Below are 18,362 nucleotides of genomic sequence, written 5' to 3' on the forward strand. Positions count from 1 at the left end.
CTTTCACCTGCATGGCTGCTTAGGTGGCCATGACAGTATCAGGTGGCTCTACTTCCTGTTTCCTTCACATACAACTGTGTCCTGGTTTCCATCTCATTGAATAAGTAAACATATGAAGGTCACATGCTGTGGCTGGAGATAAAGGAGGGAAAACAAGACCGGTGAAAGCAACATGATGGCTGTGTAGCTTACATCAGATTTTTGCTTTCACCTGTAGTTCTTTGCTATCAATGTAAAAGTGGACAGGTTCCTACGGCATTAATTCAATATTGTAGCTACTTCAGTTATGGTTTTTATTTTCTATATGCTCTTATAACCTTGTATACAAGGACTTCTGTATGAAGACTTAAATACGGCCTATTCAAGGCTTGAACGCCGGATTTCTCTCCCCATTGCAGGGTCACTGCTGGGTAACACACACACTGGGTTACTTGGCGCCAAGGCAGGGCCATCCGCAGTGTCATCTTACAGACACAGACTCTTCTGATGGACACAGGCTGCCACACACTCTGACATAAGCTATTCAATCCCTAGCGATAGAGCTGCCAGCCTGCCACATAGTTTGACTATGACAACAAAACACTGAACAGGACCAGGCGTGATGCTTCCGGATATATTAACTTGATCATACAATAACTTATCCACTGGCAGTGGTCGAAAAAGCACCAAATGGTAATACTTGAGTAAAGATACCTTAATAGAAAATGACTCAACTGAAAGTCACCCAGTAAAATACTACGTGTGTAAAAGTAAATGTAATTGCAAAAATATACCTAAGTATCAAAGTATAAATCATGTCAAAGTGCATATATTAAGCAAACCAGACAGCACAATTGTCTTTTTTTTTTGTTTGTTTTACAGCTAGGCAGGGGCACACTCCAACACTCAGACATAATTTACAAATGAAGCATTTGACTTTAATGAGTCCGCCAGATCAGAAGCAGTAGGGATGTTCTCTTGATAAGTGCGTGAATTGCCGTAGCCGATGTGAGCAAGACCTTTAAACAGGTCAACATTCATAGGATCAGACAGACTACCAGGATGTGTACTCAGAGCATGCACAGACCAACTGGCAAGTGTCTTCACTGACATTTTCAACCTGTCCCTGACCAAGTCTGCAATACCTACATGTTTCAAGCAGACCACCATGGTCCCTGTGCCCAAAAAAGCAAAGGTAACCTGCCTAAATGACTACCGCCTCGTAGCACTCACGTCAGTAGCCATGAAGTGCTTTGAAAGGCTGGTCATGGATCACATCAACACCATTATTCCGGAAACCCTAGACCCACTCCAATTCGTATACCGTCCCAACAGATCCACAGATGATGCAATCTCAAGTGCACTCCACACTGCCCTTTCCCATCTGGACCAAAACGAAAACCTATGTGAGAATTATGTTCATTGACTACAGCTCAGCATTCACCATAGTGCCCACAAAGCTCATCACTATTTCAAGGACCCTGGGACTAAACACCTACCTCTGCAACTGGATCCTGGACTTCCTGACGGGCCACCCCCAGGTGGTAAAGGTAGGCAACAACACATCTGCCATGCTGATCCTCAACACGGGGGCCCCTGAGGGGTGCATGCTTAGTCTCCTCCTGTTCACCCACGACTGCATGTCCAAGCACGACTCCAACACCATCATTAAGTTTGCTGACAACACAGTGGTAGGCCTGATCACCGACAACGATGAGACAGCTTATAGGGAGGACGTCAGAGACCTGGCAATGTGGTGCCAGGACAACAACCTCTCTTTCAACATGAGCAAGACAAAGGAGATGATCGTGGACTACAGGAAAAGAAGGGCCGAACACGCCCCCATTCACCTCGATGGGGCTGTATTTGAGCGGGTCGAGAGTTTCAAGATCCTTGGTGTCCACATCACCAACAAACTATCATGGTCCAATCACACCAAAAAAGTTGTGAAGAGGGCACGACAATGCCTTTTCCCCCTCAGAAGACTGAAAAGAGGCCTCCTGGGTGGCGCAGTGGTCTAAGGCACTGCATCGCAGTGCTAGCTGTGCCACCAGAGATTCTGGGTTCGAGCCCAGTATCTGTCGCAGCCGGCCGCGACCGGGAGGTCCATGGGGCAACGCACAATTGGCCCAGCGTCGTCCGGGTTAGGGAGGGTTTGGCCAGCAGGGATATCCTTGTCTCATCGCGCACTAGTGAGTCCTGTGGCGGGCCGGGCGCAGTGCATGCTGACCAGGTTGCCAGGTGTACGGTGTTTCCTCCGACACATTGGTGCGGCTGGCTTCCGGGTTGGATGTGCATTGTGTCAAGAAGCAGTGCGGCTAGGTTGGGTTGTGTTTCGGAGGACGCATGGCTCTCGACCTTCGCCTCTCCCGAGTCCGTACGGGGAGTTGCAGCGATGAGACAAGACTGTAACTACTACCAATTGGATACCACGGAATTGGGGAGAACAAAGGGGTAAAAAATAATAATAAAGACTGAAAAGATTTGGCATGGGTCCCCTGATCCTCAAAAAGTTCTACAGCTGCACCATCGAGAGCATCCTGACCGGTTGCATCACCGCCTGGTATGGCAACTTCTCGGCGTCACAGAGGGTAGTGCGTACGGCCCAGTACATCACTGGGGCTTAGCTTCCTGCCATCCAGGACCTATATATTAGCCGGTTTCAGAGGAAGGCCCCAAAAAATTGTCAAAGACTCGTTACCCAAGTCATAGACTGTTCTTTCTGCTGGTGCACAGCAAGCGGTACCAGAGCACTAAGTCTAGGTCCAAAAGACTCCTTAACAGCTTCTACCCCCAAGCCATAAGACTGTTGAACAATTAATCAAAATGGCCACCCAGACTATTTGCATTGACACCCCCCCTTTTGTTTTTACACTGCTTGCTACTTGCTGTTAATTATCTATGCATAGCCACTTTACCCTTATCTACATGTACAAATTACCTCGACTAACCTGTACCCCCATGCAATGACTCAGAACCGGTACCCCTGTATATAGCCTCATTATTGTTGTTTTATTGTGTTTCTTTTCTTTAGTTTATTTAGTAAATATTTTCTTAACTCTATTTTCTTAACTGCATTGTTGGTTGAGGGCTTGTAAGTAAGCATTTCATGGTAAGGTCTACCATACCTGTTGTATTCGGCGCATGTGACAAAATTGAGAAATGTTTCTGTCCTGCTTAGCATACAAAATGTAACAAGTACTTTTGCCTGTCAAGGAAAATATATGCAGTAAAAAGTACATTAAGTAAACGTAAAAGTTGCCAAAAATATGAAAAGTACAGATACCCCTCAAACTACTTTAACAGTACTTTAAAGTATCTTTACTTAAGTACTTTACACCACTGTCCACTTGTATGGCAAATATTCAGATATAAAGGAGGGTAAGTCTTTAGCCTACACTCTCACAAACATACAACACACTCACTCTCTCTGCTAGACTAACAAAAGGTCTGAAAAGAAACAGACTAGAATCAAGATCATATCAGATGTAATCTCTGTAAAAGTATTTACATTTACATTTACATTTTAGTCATTTAGCAGACGCTCTTATCCAGAGCGACTTACAGTAGTGAATGCATACATTTCATACATTTTTTTCTCCGTACTGGTCCCCCGTGGGAATATTTGCTCTCGTGATAAAAACGCATGGGCCTATGTCCTTAATCTCCCTAACCAGGTAAAACTAGTTTAACATTTTGAACATATACTTACTTTATGGAAAATACATGTTTCTGAATGACGCACCATGCCTGCTGCCTTGTTGACAATATAATTAGGTGGCACAGATTACAGTTCGATTTGAGAAAGGTGCTCCTCCCTGTCACAGACCATAGTCGGGTGCAACCAGGAGCATCTTAATCGAATCCCCTCATTGGTTGGTAGGTTAAGCGATTAAACCAATAATTTCCCACAACACATTCCCCTAAATCACTAGCACACCATAACACAGAGCCACGCCTTGCAGTCGTGTGATTGGCTAAAATTGACAAACATTACTCACTAAAGCCAGTGTTGAATAGTTTTATGCTGCGTTGAAATAGTGTGAAGGTGGTCATTACCAGTGTGAAGTCGTAAGTACCAGTTGGAGGCATTAACATGCTTTGAACTCATTGAGAAACGCTAATGGCCAACAAGCTGCATCAACCATAAAGTAAAAGTACAGCTATGATGCTTGTAAAGAAATTATAGTGTTCAAGAACCATATTCGATTACTTTTTATAAATAATGTTTTGTTGCATTTAACTCCCGAAATGCAGTTATCGAAGTCATTATCTTAGTAGGGGACGTCAGAGGTCCGCATGTGGGAGGAGTCGGAGCGCAGAGATAAGAGCTTCCCACTAGTAATTACCAGTTATAAGAGCGTCCATGTTTTTTCCCAGGCGTATGGGTAAATACCATATTCTCATTTGTTTATGAACGCAGCGTTATATTCGCAATAGACTAGGGAGGAGATTATGGCTGATGTATATATCACACTGTGGGTTTACACTCATATGCTGCGTGTTTATGCTTGTCGGAACTAGTGCCGCGTTCATGTGCAAATCGGACTATGTGGTTGTAGTTACAACCAGTTAGCAAGTCAGACATGTTCCGACTAGCACTTGAACGCGGCATAGGAAACTCGGAAATGTCCGAATTGCTGATTCGTTGAACGTGGCACGTGTATAACTACCGCCAGTTAGCAAGTCGGAAAATTCCACACCTGGTCCCAACATTGATGGCGTATGTCGTGCAGCGAGAGATAACTGGGGAAGAACGGATTAGGTTCAGTCAGTCGTCCTAAATTGCAAGTGGCTAGAAACGTGTCTGCCGAAGTTGGAACTTCGGAGTGTTCAGAATCATTCAATTATTTTTAACGGACTACAAAAGCAGTAAATGCGCATTAGTTGTCACCCTGGGCTGATATTAAATGTTTGCCCTAGCACTACACATCTGCTTCAAATAATCAAAGCTTGATGATGGTTATTTAAATCAGGTGTGTAGTGCTAGGGGAGCGCAGTTACTCATTGCAGGACAGCAGTGCTCGGCAATCGGGGAGCGAAGGATACGACCCGCATGTTGTGTTGCTGGTTTGCAGCGCCAATTCTCCCCATTGAGCAGACTGTATCAATGTGACATCCAGATGGTTCTATACTACCAATATTACAAATGATTGCTCGTGTAGGCTGCTATCCTACTCGAAATATAATAAAGTGGGATGGAACAAATTATCCACGTTAGCTACCGCCAGCGACATGTGATACAGCTGTCCTGTAAAGCAAGTGCAATTGCTGCCCAGTGAGAAGCAACAGTCGGAATCACATCGATATAGCCAGCAGATCCCCGCTTGCTTACAGCTGCACTATGGTCAGACTAGCTCTTGATCATGAAGCTCAATTACATTACACATAAGATTCATTGGATGAAGGGTTCTTCTGTCGGGGGAATTTTAAGATCCCAGATGATCATCTGAACATTAACATGCATCGCTTGCAGTCAGTGGCGGTTCTAGACCATTTCAACTGGGGGGCCAAGCTGGGGCCAGTTGTACTGTTAAGAGGGGCCAGTTACATGAGATGTTATTGTTGTCATATTGTTTTCTTCACTGCATTGCAGGCAAAAGACCATGTTCATAATCATCATCGTTACCACTGTCTAATAATGGATGTAAAAAAGAACGATAGCAAAAATTAGTTATGTAAAAATTATTTAATACTCCACATTTAGGGGGGCCACAAGGGGGTCCAAAATTATTGTCACAGGGGCACTGCCCCCCCAGAACCGATAGTGCTTGCAGTACGGTTTTGGAAGCATAGAGACCTTATCTTTCATATCAGTGAGAAATTAACTTCAAAAAACAAAAGCTTAAATTGATACACACCTTGTTAGGGTTAGTGTTCCCACACAGCCATATCTCCATATTACAGCACTTGTTTACGGAGAACTAGGGGTGAAAGTAAACTGGTCCAGTGTGGTGTCCCAGGCAAAAATAAATAGTGGGGGTACCCTGTATTGGTAAAATGTGAGCCTATCACAATTAACACAAAATGCCAAAAAACTATAGGCTATTACACCATTATTAAACAGCCACATAAAAAAATAGCTAATTGACTTGAAACTGGGTGGTGGCTCCAAATTGCATTGTGGTTAGACAAGAACACGTACATTTTGCCAAGGCTGAGACCGAGGCGCCTCAGACAACAGTGGATGCATCAATTCAGGCTAGTGTAAGCCTAATAACAATCGCAGAATATCATTACAATAAATGTAGGTGTTTGGATGAATGTACACGGGTTGCCTTAAGGAGCACCTTTTGAAAGACTGCTAGTTCAATCTTCTCGGTGTAACAGTTGGGATAAAGAGAAAAATCAGAGTACAACGCATCTCATCCCTGGATTGAGGTAAATTTTCCAAGCTCCCCATTGCCTTAATCTACACAGTCATGCTGTCCGACCCTAGTGCAGCTGTAAGCAAGTGAGTCGGATCTGCTGGCTACACATTGATAGAACACTTGCACTGGTCATTCACACCAGCTTGTTGTTACATTAGCTAATTAGCATGTCATGTCAAGGTGACTTCCAGATGGTGTTCAATACTACAAGTTATTTCTACCTCGCCCATCGAAATAAGCACTTTATTTTACAAGTTTTAACTAGCGCCATGCTATTGTTGCCAGCATAAATTAGCTAGCTGGGAATGGCTCAGGACAACTGACTAAACCTAATCCATTCGTCTCCACTCGACTCTCAGCTGCGCGACACACGTCATCAATTTGGGCACCAGGCGTGTCCGTATAGCCTCTCCCAGATTTCTATCTGATTTGACTTTTCGTAGCAGGTTAGAATAATTAGGGGTTATGGTTACAAAAGCTGCATCCCATCTAGTCGTAACCTACTACCTGGGACACTGGCTGCGATACGACGCGGGCGTGGCCACGTAACCCCACCCATAAATCTGTCTGAGCGGGTGCTTATGTGCTTGTTCTGTTTGTGTTTGCGCAGTGAAGCGAGAAGGGGACAGAAAACAGAGCGGTGTTGCTAGGATTTTTGTTTAGTTCGATATGTAGTTTAGTAGTAGTCAGCCAACCCAACAGCCAGTCTCGACTCGATTAAACAGGGGTAAATTCAACATAGCGCCTCGAGTCAAAGCAAACTCAAAGCCGGAGCCTGCCGGGTTATTTACGGGATGAAATAAAAGTAACCTCGCCACCATCGGGAGGTGGGAGTGTTGGGGTCGCCGGCGGTGTATCGCGAACTGGGTTGCGAGACTGGTCAGCCTGGTCCAACTTTGCCGAACGAACAAAGCCGCCAAATTCACTGATCAATCAACATGGTAAAGTCTTTCTTCCCGCTGAAGAAACTGAGACGGAGTGGGAAACATCTGTTGTTCTTAGTTCTGCTGATGCTGGGAGCTTTCGCTGTCTACCACGAGTTTGTTGCTACTAAGGCGTGGAGGAGCACCAAAAGCAGTGAGTAGGCTATCATGGATAGCTTTCTGAACCATTACTATGATGTGTGTGTGTGTGTGTGTGTGTGTGTGTGTGTGTGTGTGTGTGTGTGTGTGTGTGTGTGTGTGTGTGTGTGTGTACTGGTAGTTTTGTTCATTATCAACTGTATTGCCAAATGAGCTAACTTGATAGTTTTTCATCAAGTCTGGGGTATTTTATCGATGGTACATGCCATGGTGTCATTGAATGGTGGGCCAATTCTGCAAGGTGGAAAATAAATACTTACTCTCCACTGTAGCTGAGTCAACAACTTTTTCAATCCTGTGTTGTTGTAAGGACTATGAACTTTAGAAAGATGTAAGGTGTGGCTGATGGGCTGCTGACATGAGAGATGTACAGGACTGTCCCATACTCTGTAGGTGATCACACACACGCTGCCAACACAACGAGACAACTCAACTGGGAGTTCCCTTTTCCCTTAGTTCTGAATGCTGATAGTGCAGTAAGAGTCAACCATTCAACATAACTACAACATTGCACACACCATGATGAACCCTGTTGAAGTGGTTGAAACATCAATACTGGAAATATGACATGCAAACACAACCATACAAGTGTCCAGACAAAGGATGCGGGTTGGGTCCTATGTGGGGCGTGTGTGTACATGTTGGTCTTTGTTGAGTGGCTTTTCTTCCATTTGCCGTTGTACCTGCTGTCACTAGTACACACACTTGTTTGTAACTGTGGTAGTCTCATACCTGGGGCTGGAGGGGGCAGAGCTTTGGAACCCTGCTGTTGATACACACACACTCATGTAAAGATGGCCGTCCTAACCCCATCCCCCCCTCACACACCCTCAAACACACCCCTTCCCGTTCTTGTTCAAGAGGTGTGTGTGCATTTGTAAAGGAGAGAAAATGAATAATACACCTCCTTCTGGACACACACAGTTGAAGTGGGAAGTTTACATACACCTTAGACAAATACACTTATACTCAGTTCAGTCCCTGACATTTAATCCTAGTAAAAATTCCCTGTCTTGGGTCAGTTAGGCTCTCCACTTTATTTTAAGAATGTAAAATGTCAGAATAATAGTGATTAATTTCAGCTTTTATTTCTTTCATCACATTCCCAGTGGGTCAGAAGTTCACATACACTCAATTAGTATTTGGTAGCATTGCCTTTAAATTGTTTTTAACTTGGGTCAAATGTTTCAGGTACCCTTCCACAAGCTTCCCACATTAAGTTGGGTAAATGTTGGCCCATTCCTCCTGACAGAGCTGGGGTAACTGAGTCAGGTTTGTAGGCATACTTGCTTGCACATACTTTAAGTTCTGCCCACAAACTTTCTATAGGATTGAGGCCATGGCTTTGTGATGGCCACTCCAATATTGTGACTTTTGTCCTTAAGCCATTTTGCCACAGCTTTGGAAGTATGCTTGAGGTCATTGTCCATTTGAAAGACCCATTTGCCACCAAGCTTTAACTTCCTGACTGATGTCTTGATGTTGCTTCAATATATCCACATAATTTTCCTCCTCATGATGTCATCTATTTTGTGAAGTGCACCAGTCCCTCCTGCAGCAAAGCACCCCCACAACATGATACTGCCAACCCCAAACTTCACGGTTGGGATGGTTAACTTTGGCTTGCAAGCCTCATTTTCCTCCAAATATAATGGTCATTATGGCCAAACAGTTCTATTTTTGTTTCATCAGACCAGAGGACATTTCTCCAAAAAGTACAATCTTTGTCCCCATGTGCAGTTGCATACTGTAGTCTGGCTTTTTTATGGCGGTTTTGGAGCAGTGGCTTCTTCCTTGCTGAGCGGCCTTTCAGGTTATGTTGATATAGGACTCGTTTTACTGTGGATATAGATACTTTTGTACCGGTTTCCTCCAGCATCTTCACAAGGTCCTTTGCTGTTGTTCTGGGATTTGTGCGAAAAGTGCAAATCAAAGTACATTCATCTCTAGGAGACAGAACGCGTCTCCTTCCTGAGCGGTATGACGGCTGCGTGGTTCCATGGTGTTTATACTTGTGTACTATTGTTTGTACAGATGAACGTGGTACCTTCAGGAGTTTGGAAATTGCTCCCAAGGATGAACCAGACTTGTGGAGGTCTTGGCTGATTTCTTTTGATTTTCCCATGATGTCAATCACAGGCACTGACTTTGAAGGTAGGCCTTGAAATACATCCACAGGTACACCTCCAATTGACTCAAATGATATCAATTAGCCAATCAGAAGCTTCTAAAGCCATGACTTCATTTTCTGGAATTTTCCAAGCTGTTTAAAGGCACAGTCAACTTAGTGTATGTGAACTTCTGACCAACTGGAATTGTGATGCAGTGAAATAATCTGTCTAAACAATTGTTGGAAAAATGACTTGTCATGCACAAAGTAGATGTCATAACTGACTTGGCAAAACTATAGTTTGTTAACAAGAAATGTGGGGATTGGTTGGAAAACGAGTTTTAATGACTCCAACCTAAGTGTATGTAAACTTCTGACTTCACAATGGGGATTGAGGACATCACCCTCTGTGTGTGTGTGTGTGTGTGTGGTGGGACAAATGTTCTATATCGGATGTTGGTCTATGTGCCCATACACCTAGCGAGAGAGACATAAAATCCTGGGAAGAGGGAAAGGAGGGGGATAGAAACTCTTATATTTTGAGTTAAATGTTTTTTTCTGTCCAACTAATACTCTAAAATTACCCTGTGTCCACTCTCCACCTACCCCATTCATAGACACTTACTGCTTTAGTGCCTATTGATGATAGTATCATCTGACCGGGGAGATTTGTGAAGAGCCCTGATGCTTGCTCTATACATTAACATGCATCGCTTATGTTTCTAAAAAAATACAGCATCTTTTCATATCAGCAATAAATAAAGGTTAAATTACTAAATACCTTTTATGGCTGTGTGGGAACACTAACCCTATATGTCCATGTTACATCTCTTGTTTACGGTAGACATAGACAGCCACCTGTGCTATATAATGTGCTCCGGACACCTGTGTGTAAGCCATAACTGGGGAGGAAGTGTACTTAATCACCTTGAGGCACACAGCTTGTGGATCAGTGTAAAACTTCTACAGTAATTGTCATTTTTATTTGATGGATTCTTTCTCGCTGATATCAAAGATAAGGGGCATATCTGCAAATGTTTCGAAAACCGGTTTGAACAATGATTAGACTTTTCTAAATGTTAAAACAGTGTCGGAATTGTAGTTCACATGGAGCCAAATGTGGGTGACTGTAACTGCTGAAAACCTTACATATGGAGTAGGGTTTTCTAGAGCAACTCTCCACCCTGGTGATAATGACAGACTTCCAGACCACCAGTACTTAAAGTTCTTTCTCTCCCTACCTCAACCCCCGTTACACCCACATGCTAACCCCATAGCATTGCCTATAAATACACACAGGGTAGCCTCATTTTGTTTTTTGTGTGTGCCTGGTTTGTGTTTGAGTCCAGAAGGCTGGTGTTCATTCCCAGACCTGATTCCTAGGCTTGAGCTCACTGGGCTAACATGGTCTTGAATCAAGCAGACAACCCTTATTGGAACATCAGCAGTGGAGGATTGTAATTTGGAAGCGAGGAGTGTGTGTGTGTGCTTACCCTTTACACTCACACGTGTATAAGGGTTGATAAATGCAGATTTGGACTCTAAGTGCCTAAATTGGAACATAATGGCTGTACAGTAACATGCTATACATGACCTCAAAGCTCTGGGGGCTATGCACTTCACAGTGCTGTAAGAGTTTTGACTGACAGTCATTCTGAACTTGAGCTTGTCGCGCAACAATAAGTTGGTCCAATTCAGCTCTGTAATTGTTCAACTTTTGCAAATTTGTTGTCTAAGTGAGGGAAATGCTGTACATTTTTAAGATGACTCGATGTACACTCAAACAAAATATAGAGCTTTGACATGTAAAGTGTTGGTCCCATGTTTCATGAGCTGGTCAGAGCCACCATGTAAACTCCCTGCCCCTCCCCCTCTGATGCATAGGCTACTGTAGCCTACTGATACAAGCGTGATTCAGAAATTGGAGAGATTCTTTTAATTACAGAAGAATAGATTCACTTTTTCAATGCTAATTAAGGATGATGTAGTTAGAACGTTTCACATTGGATTCATTACCTACATAAATGCTAGATGTTTTTCTATTTTAATCTGGTGCTGCTCTGCATACACGAGCTTGTTAGCCAGCTTGTCCAACGTTAAGCCAACTTTCAGTAGTTCATAGACATTCAAAGTTCCTTAATAGAATCCACTCCCACGTAGGTATATTTCTGTCGGCCTAATTCGGATCATGCATGTCATAACAACATGCCCAGAGCTTCAAGCCAGCTGTCCTCCTCCACACTTGCTTTCTCCCCACCCGCAAAATTTCTGTCGCATTTCGTGCCCCTACACTTGTCTGTCCAATGCATGTAAACAATAGCTTGCCCCCTCCATAGTAAGCTGCTCTATCCTCACTGATTGGTGAAGTAATTTGAAGTCGAGCTAAATGTTAACGTTTGATTTCAGAGGTTTAAAAAGGAACGATATACACTGAGTGTGCAAAACATTACATGCTCTTTCAATGACAGGCTGACCAGGTGATTTCAGTTGAAGGCTATGATCCCTTACTGATGTCACTTGTTGAATCCACTTCGATCAGTGTAGATTTAGGGGAGGAGACAGGTTAAAGAAGGATTTTTAAGCCGTGAGACAATTGAGACATGGATTGTGTATGTATGCAATTCAGAGGGTAAGACAAAGTATTTAAGTGCCTTTGAACATGCTGTGGTAGTAGGTGCCAGGTGCACCAGTTTGAGCGTGTTAAGAGTTGCAACGCTGCTGGGTATTTTATGCTCAACAGTTTCCCGTGTGTATCAAGAGTGGTTCACCACCCAAAGGACATCCAGCCAACTTGACACAACTGTGGGAAGCATTGTAGTTAACATGGGCCAGCATCCTTATGGAATGCTTTCGACACCTAGTAGAGTCCATTTTCTGACGAATTGAGGCTGTTCTGAGGGCAAAAGGGGGTGTGCAACTCAATCTTAGGAAGGTATCCTTAATGTTTTGTTCACTCAGTGTAAATAGTTACTTTGTTGGGGTTAGATCCGGTTCAGAACCCTGTTTGAAACAGTGGCTAACAAAACCAAATCATGGGTTGCTTTCATACCTTGTCCATAGACTGCTTACAGGCTGATGAAACCAGTAATGTAATTTTGTTGAACTATCCCGAGTGGCACAGCTGTCTAAGGCAGTACATCTCAGTGAAATAGGTGTCACTACAGTCCCAGGTTCAAATCCAGGCTGTATCACATCCAGCCGTGATTGGGTCCCATAGAGCGACGCACAATTGGCCCAGCGTAGTCCGTGTTTGGCCGGGATAGGCCGTCATTGTAAATAATTTATTTTTTAATTGAGGGGGGTGGCAAATATTCAAACTTGTTTAACCTAATAGAAGGAACACCATCTAGTGGTGAGAACCTGTTAATAACAGGATGTAGGATGGGACATAAGCCTAACTACCGAAATTACTTATTTCTGAACAGGGGAAGCAAAAACATCACCACATTCACTGGAAATACATTACATAGGATGAATTAACAATATCCCCTGAGCCGCAGCTCCATACTACTTGTCAAACACAGAGAACTGATACTACACTGAACAAAAATATACACGTAAAATATTGGTCCCATGTTTCATGAGCTGAAATAAGATCCCAGAAATGTTCCATTTGCACAAAAATCGTATTTCTCTTACATTCTTTGCACAAATTTGTTTACATCCCTGTTAGTGAGCATTTTTCCTTTTGCCAAGATAATCCATACACCTGACGTGTGGCATATCAAGAAGCTGATTTAAACAGCATGATCATTACACAGGTGAAACTTGTGCTGGGGACAATTAAAGGCCACTCTAAAATGTGCAGTTTTGTCACTCAACACAATGCCACAGATGTCTCAAGTTGAGGGAGGATACAATAGGCATGCTGACTGTAGGAATGTCCACCAGAGCTGTTGCCAGAGAATTGAATGTTAATATCTCTACCATAAGTTGCCTCCAACATCGTTTTAGATAATTTGGCAGTACGTCCAACCGGCCTTAAAACCGCAGACCATATGTAACCAGCCCAGCACCTCCACATCTGGCTTCTTCACATTCGGAATCGTATGAGACCAGCCACCTGGACAGCTGATGAAACTGAGGAGTATGTATGTCTGTAATAAAGCCCTTTGTGGGGAAAAACTCTAGAAGGCCAGCATCCTAGAGTCGCCGCTTCACTGTTGACGTTGAGACTGGTGTTTTGCGGGTGCTATTTAATGAAGCTGCCTGTTGAGGACTTGAGGCGTCTGTTTCTCAAACTAGACACTCTAATGTACTTGTCCTCTTGCTCAGTTGTGCACTGGGGCCTCCCACTCTTTCTATTCTGTTAGAGCCAGAAGGTGCTGTTCTGTGAAGGGTGTAGTACACAGCATTGTATGAGATCTTCAGTTTCTTGGCATTTTCTCGCATGGAATAGCCTTCATTACTCAGAACAAGAATAGACTGACGAGTTTCAGAACAAAGGTCTTTGTTTCTGGCCATTTTGAGCCTGTAATCAAACCCACAAATGCTGATGCTTCAGATACTCAACTAAGCTAAAGAAGGCCAGTTTTATTACTACTTTAATCAGAACAACAGTTTTCAGCTGTGCTAACATAATTGCAAAAGGGTTCTCTAATGATCAATTAGCCCTTAATTATAAACTTGGATTAGCCAACACAACGTGCCATTGGAACACAGGAGTGATGGTTGCTGATAATGGGCCTCTGTACACCTATGTAGATATTCCATTAAAAATCACCTGTTTCCAGCTACAATAGTCATTTACAACATTAACAATGTCTACACTGTATTTCTGGTCAATTTGATGTTATTTTAATGGACAAATTTCTGTGACCCCAAACTTTTGAAGTGTGTGTGTATTTATTGGTGTGGTGGTCCGTGGGTGGCTTTTGACCAGTCCTTTTGTTTACTCATGTCTAGCTAATTGTTCTAAATTATGTTAGGTACTATATTTATTTGATATTATATGAATCCCATAAAATTGTAATTTATCATTTAAATGTAACCCATTAGGTTCATTTCAAAGAGATCAAATTCTATTTCAACAAGATAATGTTGCAGGAATGCTAATCTTACATGTTTCTACGAAAATAAACAATTTCAGAACAATCTGAGATGGTGGGTGTTGAAAATCCTCTGTGCTTTTTAAGGTGGAATGACCCTTTATCCCTATCCATATAGGGCAATTCCCACGACTACAAAGGGTTAAATAGGGCTGGCACGGTACTTTTATAATCGTGTAACTGACGATTATGGATGAAGACAGTCATGAACATAAAGTAACCGTAAAATATATACTGTATGTATAAATCTATATTTTTAGCTTTATGAACTTCATTTTCAAATCGACTAACTTAACCCAAGAGCAGTAAAGTTAAGGTAAGCCTGGTTCACATCTAACGGCTGATAAAAGGAGCAATGAGAGGAGAAAAATGTTGTAACAAACTGCTGACTTGAAGGGCTGCACCGGCGTTGACGAATTGGAGACTATTTCCGTGGTAACATTGACTCTTTATAAAGTGATGAAACTTTGCTGGTCCTTGTTTTAGCAAGGTTTTGGAGCAAACGAGTATCATGAAATGCATGCACCCAATCAATGGCTTTACCAAAAACAGGGTTTAGACTTGTCAGTTCATGCAGCTTAAGTATTCTTATCATAGAATTCCAAACCGTGATGCATCTACATTTAAATGTCTACCGTGTCCACAGTGGGCATTTCCCCGCGCTATATTCAAATCACTATCAATTTTACAGTGGAATATGATAATTCAACTGATGGCAGTGGCTAACTAGCCAGCTAACCTCTGTTGCAAGCAACATTTAAAGGGATCACAAACGGGTCAGCATAGTAAAAAAAAGAAATTGCTAGCCTGCTAGCATTTTGGGGCCAGCAAAGACGTTCCTCAAACGCTAGGAATGTATTTCCTCCAACGTTATAATGAAAAGGTGCCTCTCGGTCCCAAAACAAGTTTTCTGGAGACTTGTCGGAGGAGTGCTGATGACATCGCCCACTGTATGCTCTTTTCGGTTGCTTGATTTGCGTCCAGACTGAGGAGAAATCCGCACACAAAGCATCCCTGACCACCCTCTGAAGTGGTCACCCAGAACTGACACAATTATACCAGAAATTGACTTGTGCGCCTAGAGCAGTCTTTTCAATGCAGTCTTCGTATTCTGATAGCAGAAGTCGCACGACCACAGACCGTCGGGAGTGGAAGAGAGGAGAAAATTAGCATTTTTATTTTATTTTTATTTATTTTTTATTTATTTTATTAAATATTTTTTATGATTAATAACATTGACCCTAAAATACATGACCATCAAAGCCCTGGTGTGTATGGGGGTTCAGATTCATGTCCATGTGTCATTTCCTTTTTATGACCAGCTGATTGTGTGATAACAGATGATTTAACCATAGCCCCTCTAGTAATTTAATAGGCTCTCTGTTATAATCCCTAACAGTTCCATAATGGGGCAGCAGGTACCCTAGGGGTTAGAGTGTTGGGCCAGTAACTGAAAGGTTACTGGTTCGATTACCCGAACCGACAAGGTGAAAGATGTCTGTGCACTTGAGCAAGGCACTTGCCCCTGTAGCAAATTAGGGTTGCTGTACTAAATGATAGCCATCTGGGAGAAATCCAAACCAGTCTGGAATGAATGACAATCAAGGCATAGGTGATGCATTTCCTGCTTTTAATTATGCAGGAAAATAGAAAGCATGTGACGTATCAAATTGTGTAATGGAATTATAGTCAACCTAAAATATTGTCATATAATTATAATAGTTTTACGGGTTTTGTACCAATATTCTGCATAAATAGCCTCAACTACATGTAAACAGACCATAAATGTCTCCGATTTTGTTTTCTAGGATGCTGTGAAGGCTATTATGATACAATATCAGTACTTGTTGCATTTACAACTAGTCTAAATCCTATCAACTGATTTCAGCCAGTTTGAATGGAACGTTGGCATATTGGCAGTTAATTTGAAAGAATGTATGGAATCATTCCTCTAAAACTGTCTAGCTAACACATGTACAGTGCATTCGGAAAGTATTCAGACCCCTTGACTTTTTCCACATTTTGTACCTTTTTGGATTTTATTAAAAAAAATCCTCATCAATCTACATACGATAACCCATAATGGCCAAGCGAAAACGGGTTTAGAATTATTTTAAAGTATTACAAATAAACTGAAATGCCTTATTTACTTAAGTATTTAGACCCTTTGCTATGAGACTCCAAATTGAGCTCAGGTGCATCCTGTTTCCATTGATCATCCTTGATGTTTCTACAACTTGATTTGAGTCCACCTGTGCTAAATTCAATTGATTGGAAAGGCACACACCCGTCTCTAAGGTCCCACAGTTGACAGTGCATGTCAGAGCAAAAACCAAGCGATGAGGTCGAAGGAATTGTCTGTAGAGCTCCGAGACAGGATTCTTTTGAGGCACAGATCTTGGGAAGGGTACCAAAAAATGTCTGCAGCATTGAAGGTCCCCAAGAACACAATGGCCTCCATCATTCTTAAATGGAAGAAGTTTAGAACCACCAAGATTCTTCCTAGAGCTGGCCAAACTGAGCAATCAGGGGAGAAGGGTAAGCACTGTCAGGTAACCCGATGGTCACTCTGACAGTGCTCCAGAGTTCCTCTGTGGAGCTGTGAGAACCTTCCAGAAGGACAAACATCTCTGCAGCACTCCACAAATCAAACCTTTATGGTAGAGTGGCCAGACGGAAGCCATTCCTCAGTAAAAGGCACATGACAGCCCGCTTAGCGTTTGCCCAAAGGCACCTAAAGACTCTCAGACCATTAAACAAGATTCTCTGGTCTGATGACACCGAGATGGAACTCTTTGGCCTGAATGCCAAGCATCACGTCTGTAGGGAACCTGGCACCATCCCTACGGTGAAGCATGGTGGTGGCAGCATCATGCTGTGGGGATGTTTTTCAGCAGTAGGGACTGGGAGACGAGTCAGGATTGAGGCAAAGATGAATGTAGCAAAGTACAGAGGGATCCTTGATGATAACCTGCTCTAGAGTGTTCAGGTCCTCCGACTGGGGCAACGGTTCACCTTCCAACAGGACAACGACCCTAAGCACACACAGCCAAGACAACTCAGGACTGAATTCAGAACAAGTCTCAATGTCCCGATCGAAAATCTCTGGAGAGACCTGAAAATAGCTGTGCAGCGACACTCCCCATCCAACCTGACTGTGCTTGAAAGGATCTGCAGAGAAGAATGGGAGAAACACTCCAAATACTGGTGTGCCAAACTTGTAGCGTCATACCCAAGAAGACTTGAGGCTGTAATCGCTGCCGGAGGTGCTTCAACAAAGTACTGAGTAAAGGGTCTGAATACTTATGTAAATTATATATTTCTGTTTTTTTAATTCTTAATACATTTGCAAAAATTTTGAAAACAGTTTTTGCTTTGTCATGAGGTACTGTGTAAAGATGATGAATTAAAATATATACACACACACACAGTGGGGGGGAAAGTATTTGATCCCCTGCTGATTTTGTATGTTTGATCCTTTTCTTTATCAGTGGGCAATCTATAATTTTTAATGGTAGGTTTATTTGAACAGTGAGACGGAATAACAACAAAATATCCAGAAAAAACGCATGTCAAAAATGTTATAAATTGATTTGCATTTTAATGAGGGAAGTAAGTATTTGACCCCCTCTCAAACAGAAAGATTTCTGGCTCCCAGGTGTCTTTTATACAGGTAACGAGCTGAGATTAGGAGCACACTCTTAAAGGGAGTGCTCCTAGTCTCAGCTTGTTACCTGTATAAAAGACACCTGTCCACAGAAGCAATCAATCA

At 42.7% G+C, this 18,362-nt stretch overlaps 1 protein-coding gene across 1 annotated transcript in view; it reads left to right on the plus strand.

Moving 5' to 3' along the window:
• Nucleotides 1–6,862: 6,862 nt before the first annotated feature.
• Nucleotides 6,863–18,362, plus strand: part of b4galnt3b (beta-1,4-N-acetyl-galactosaminyl transferase 3b) — a 38,272-nt gene continuing 26,772 nt past the window's right edge. Inside the window, 1 exon segment of the mRNA XM_014125006.2 lies at nucleotides 6,863–7,427. Coding sequence (XP_013980481.2) covers nucleotides 7,289–7,427 — 139 coding nt within the window. The 5' untranslated portion in view covers nucleotides 6,863–7,288.

The sequence above is a fragment of the Salmo salar genome, chromosome ssa10 (assembly GCF_905237065.1).
Source record: "Salmo salar chromosome ssa10, Ssal_v3.1, whole genome shotgun sequence".
Taxonomy (NCBI): Eukaryota; Metazoa; Chordata; class Actinopteri; order Salmoniformes; family Salmonidae; genus Salmo; species Salmo salar.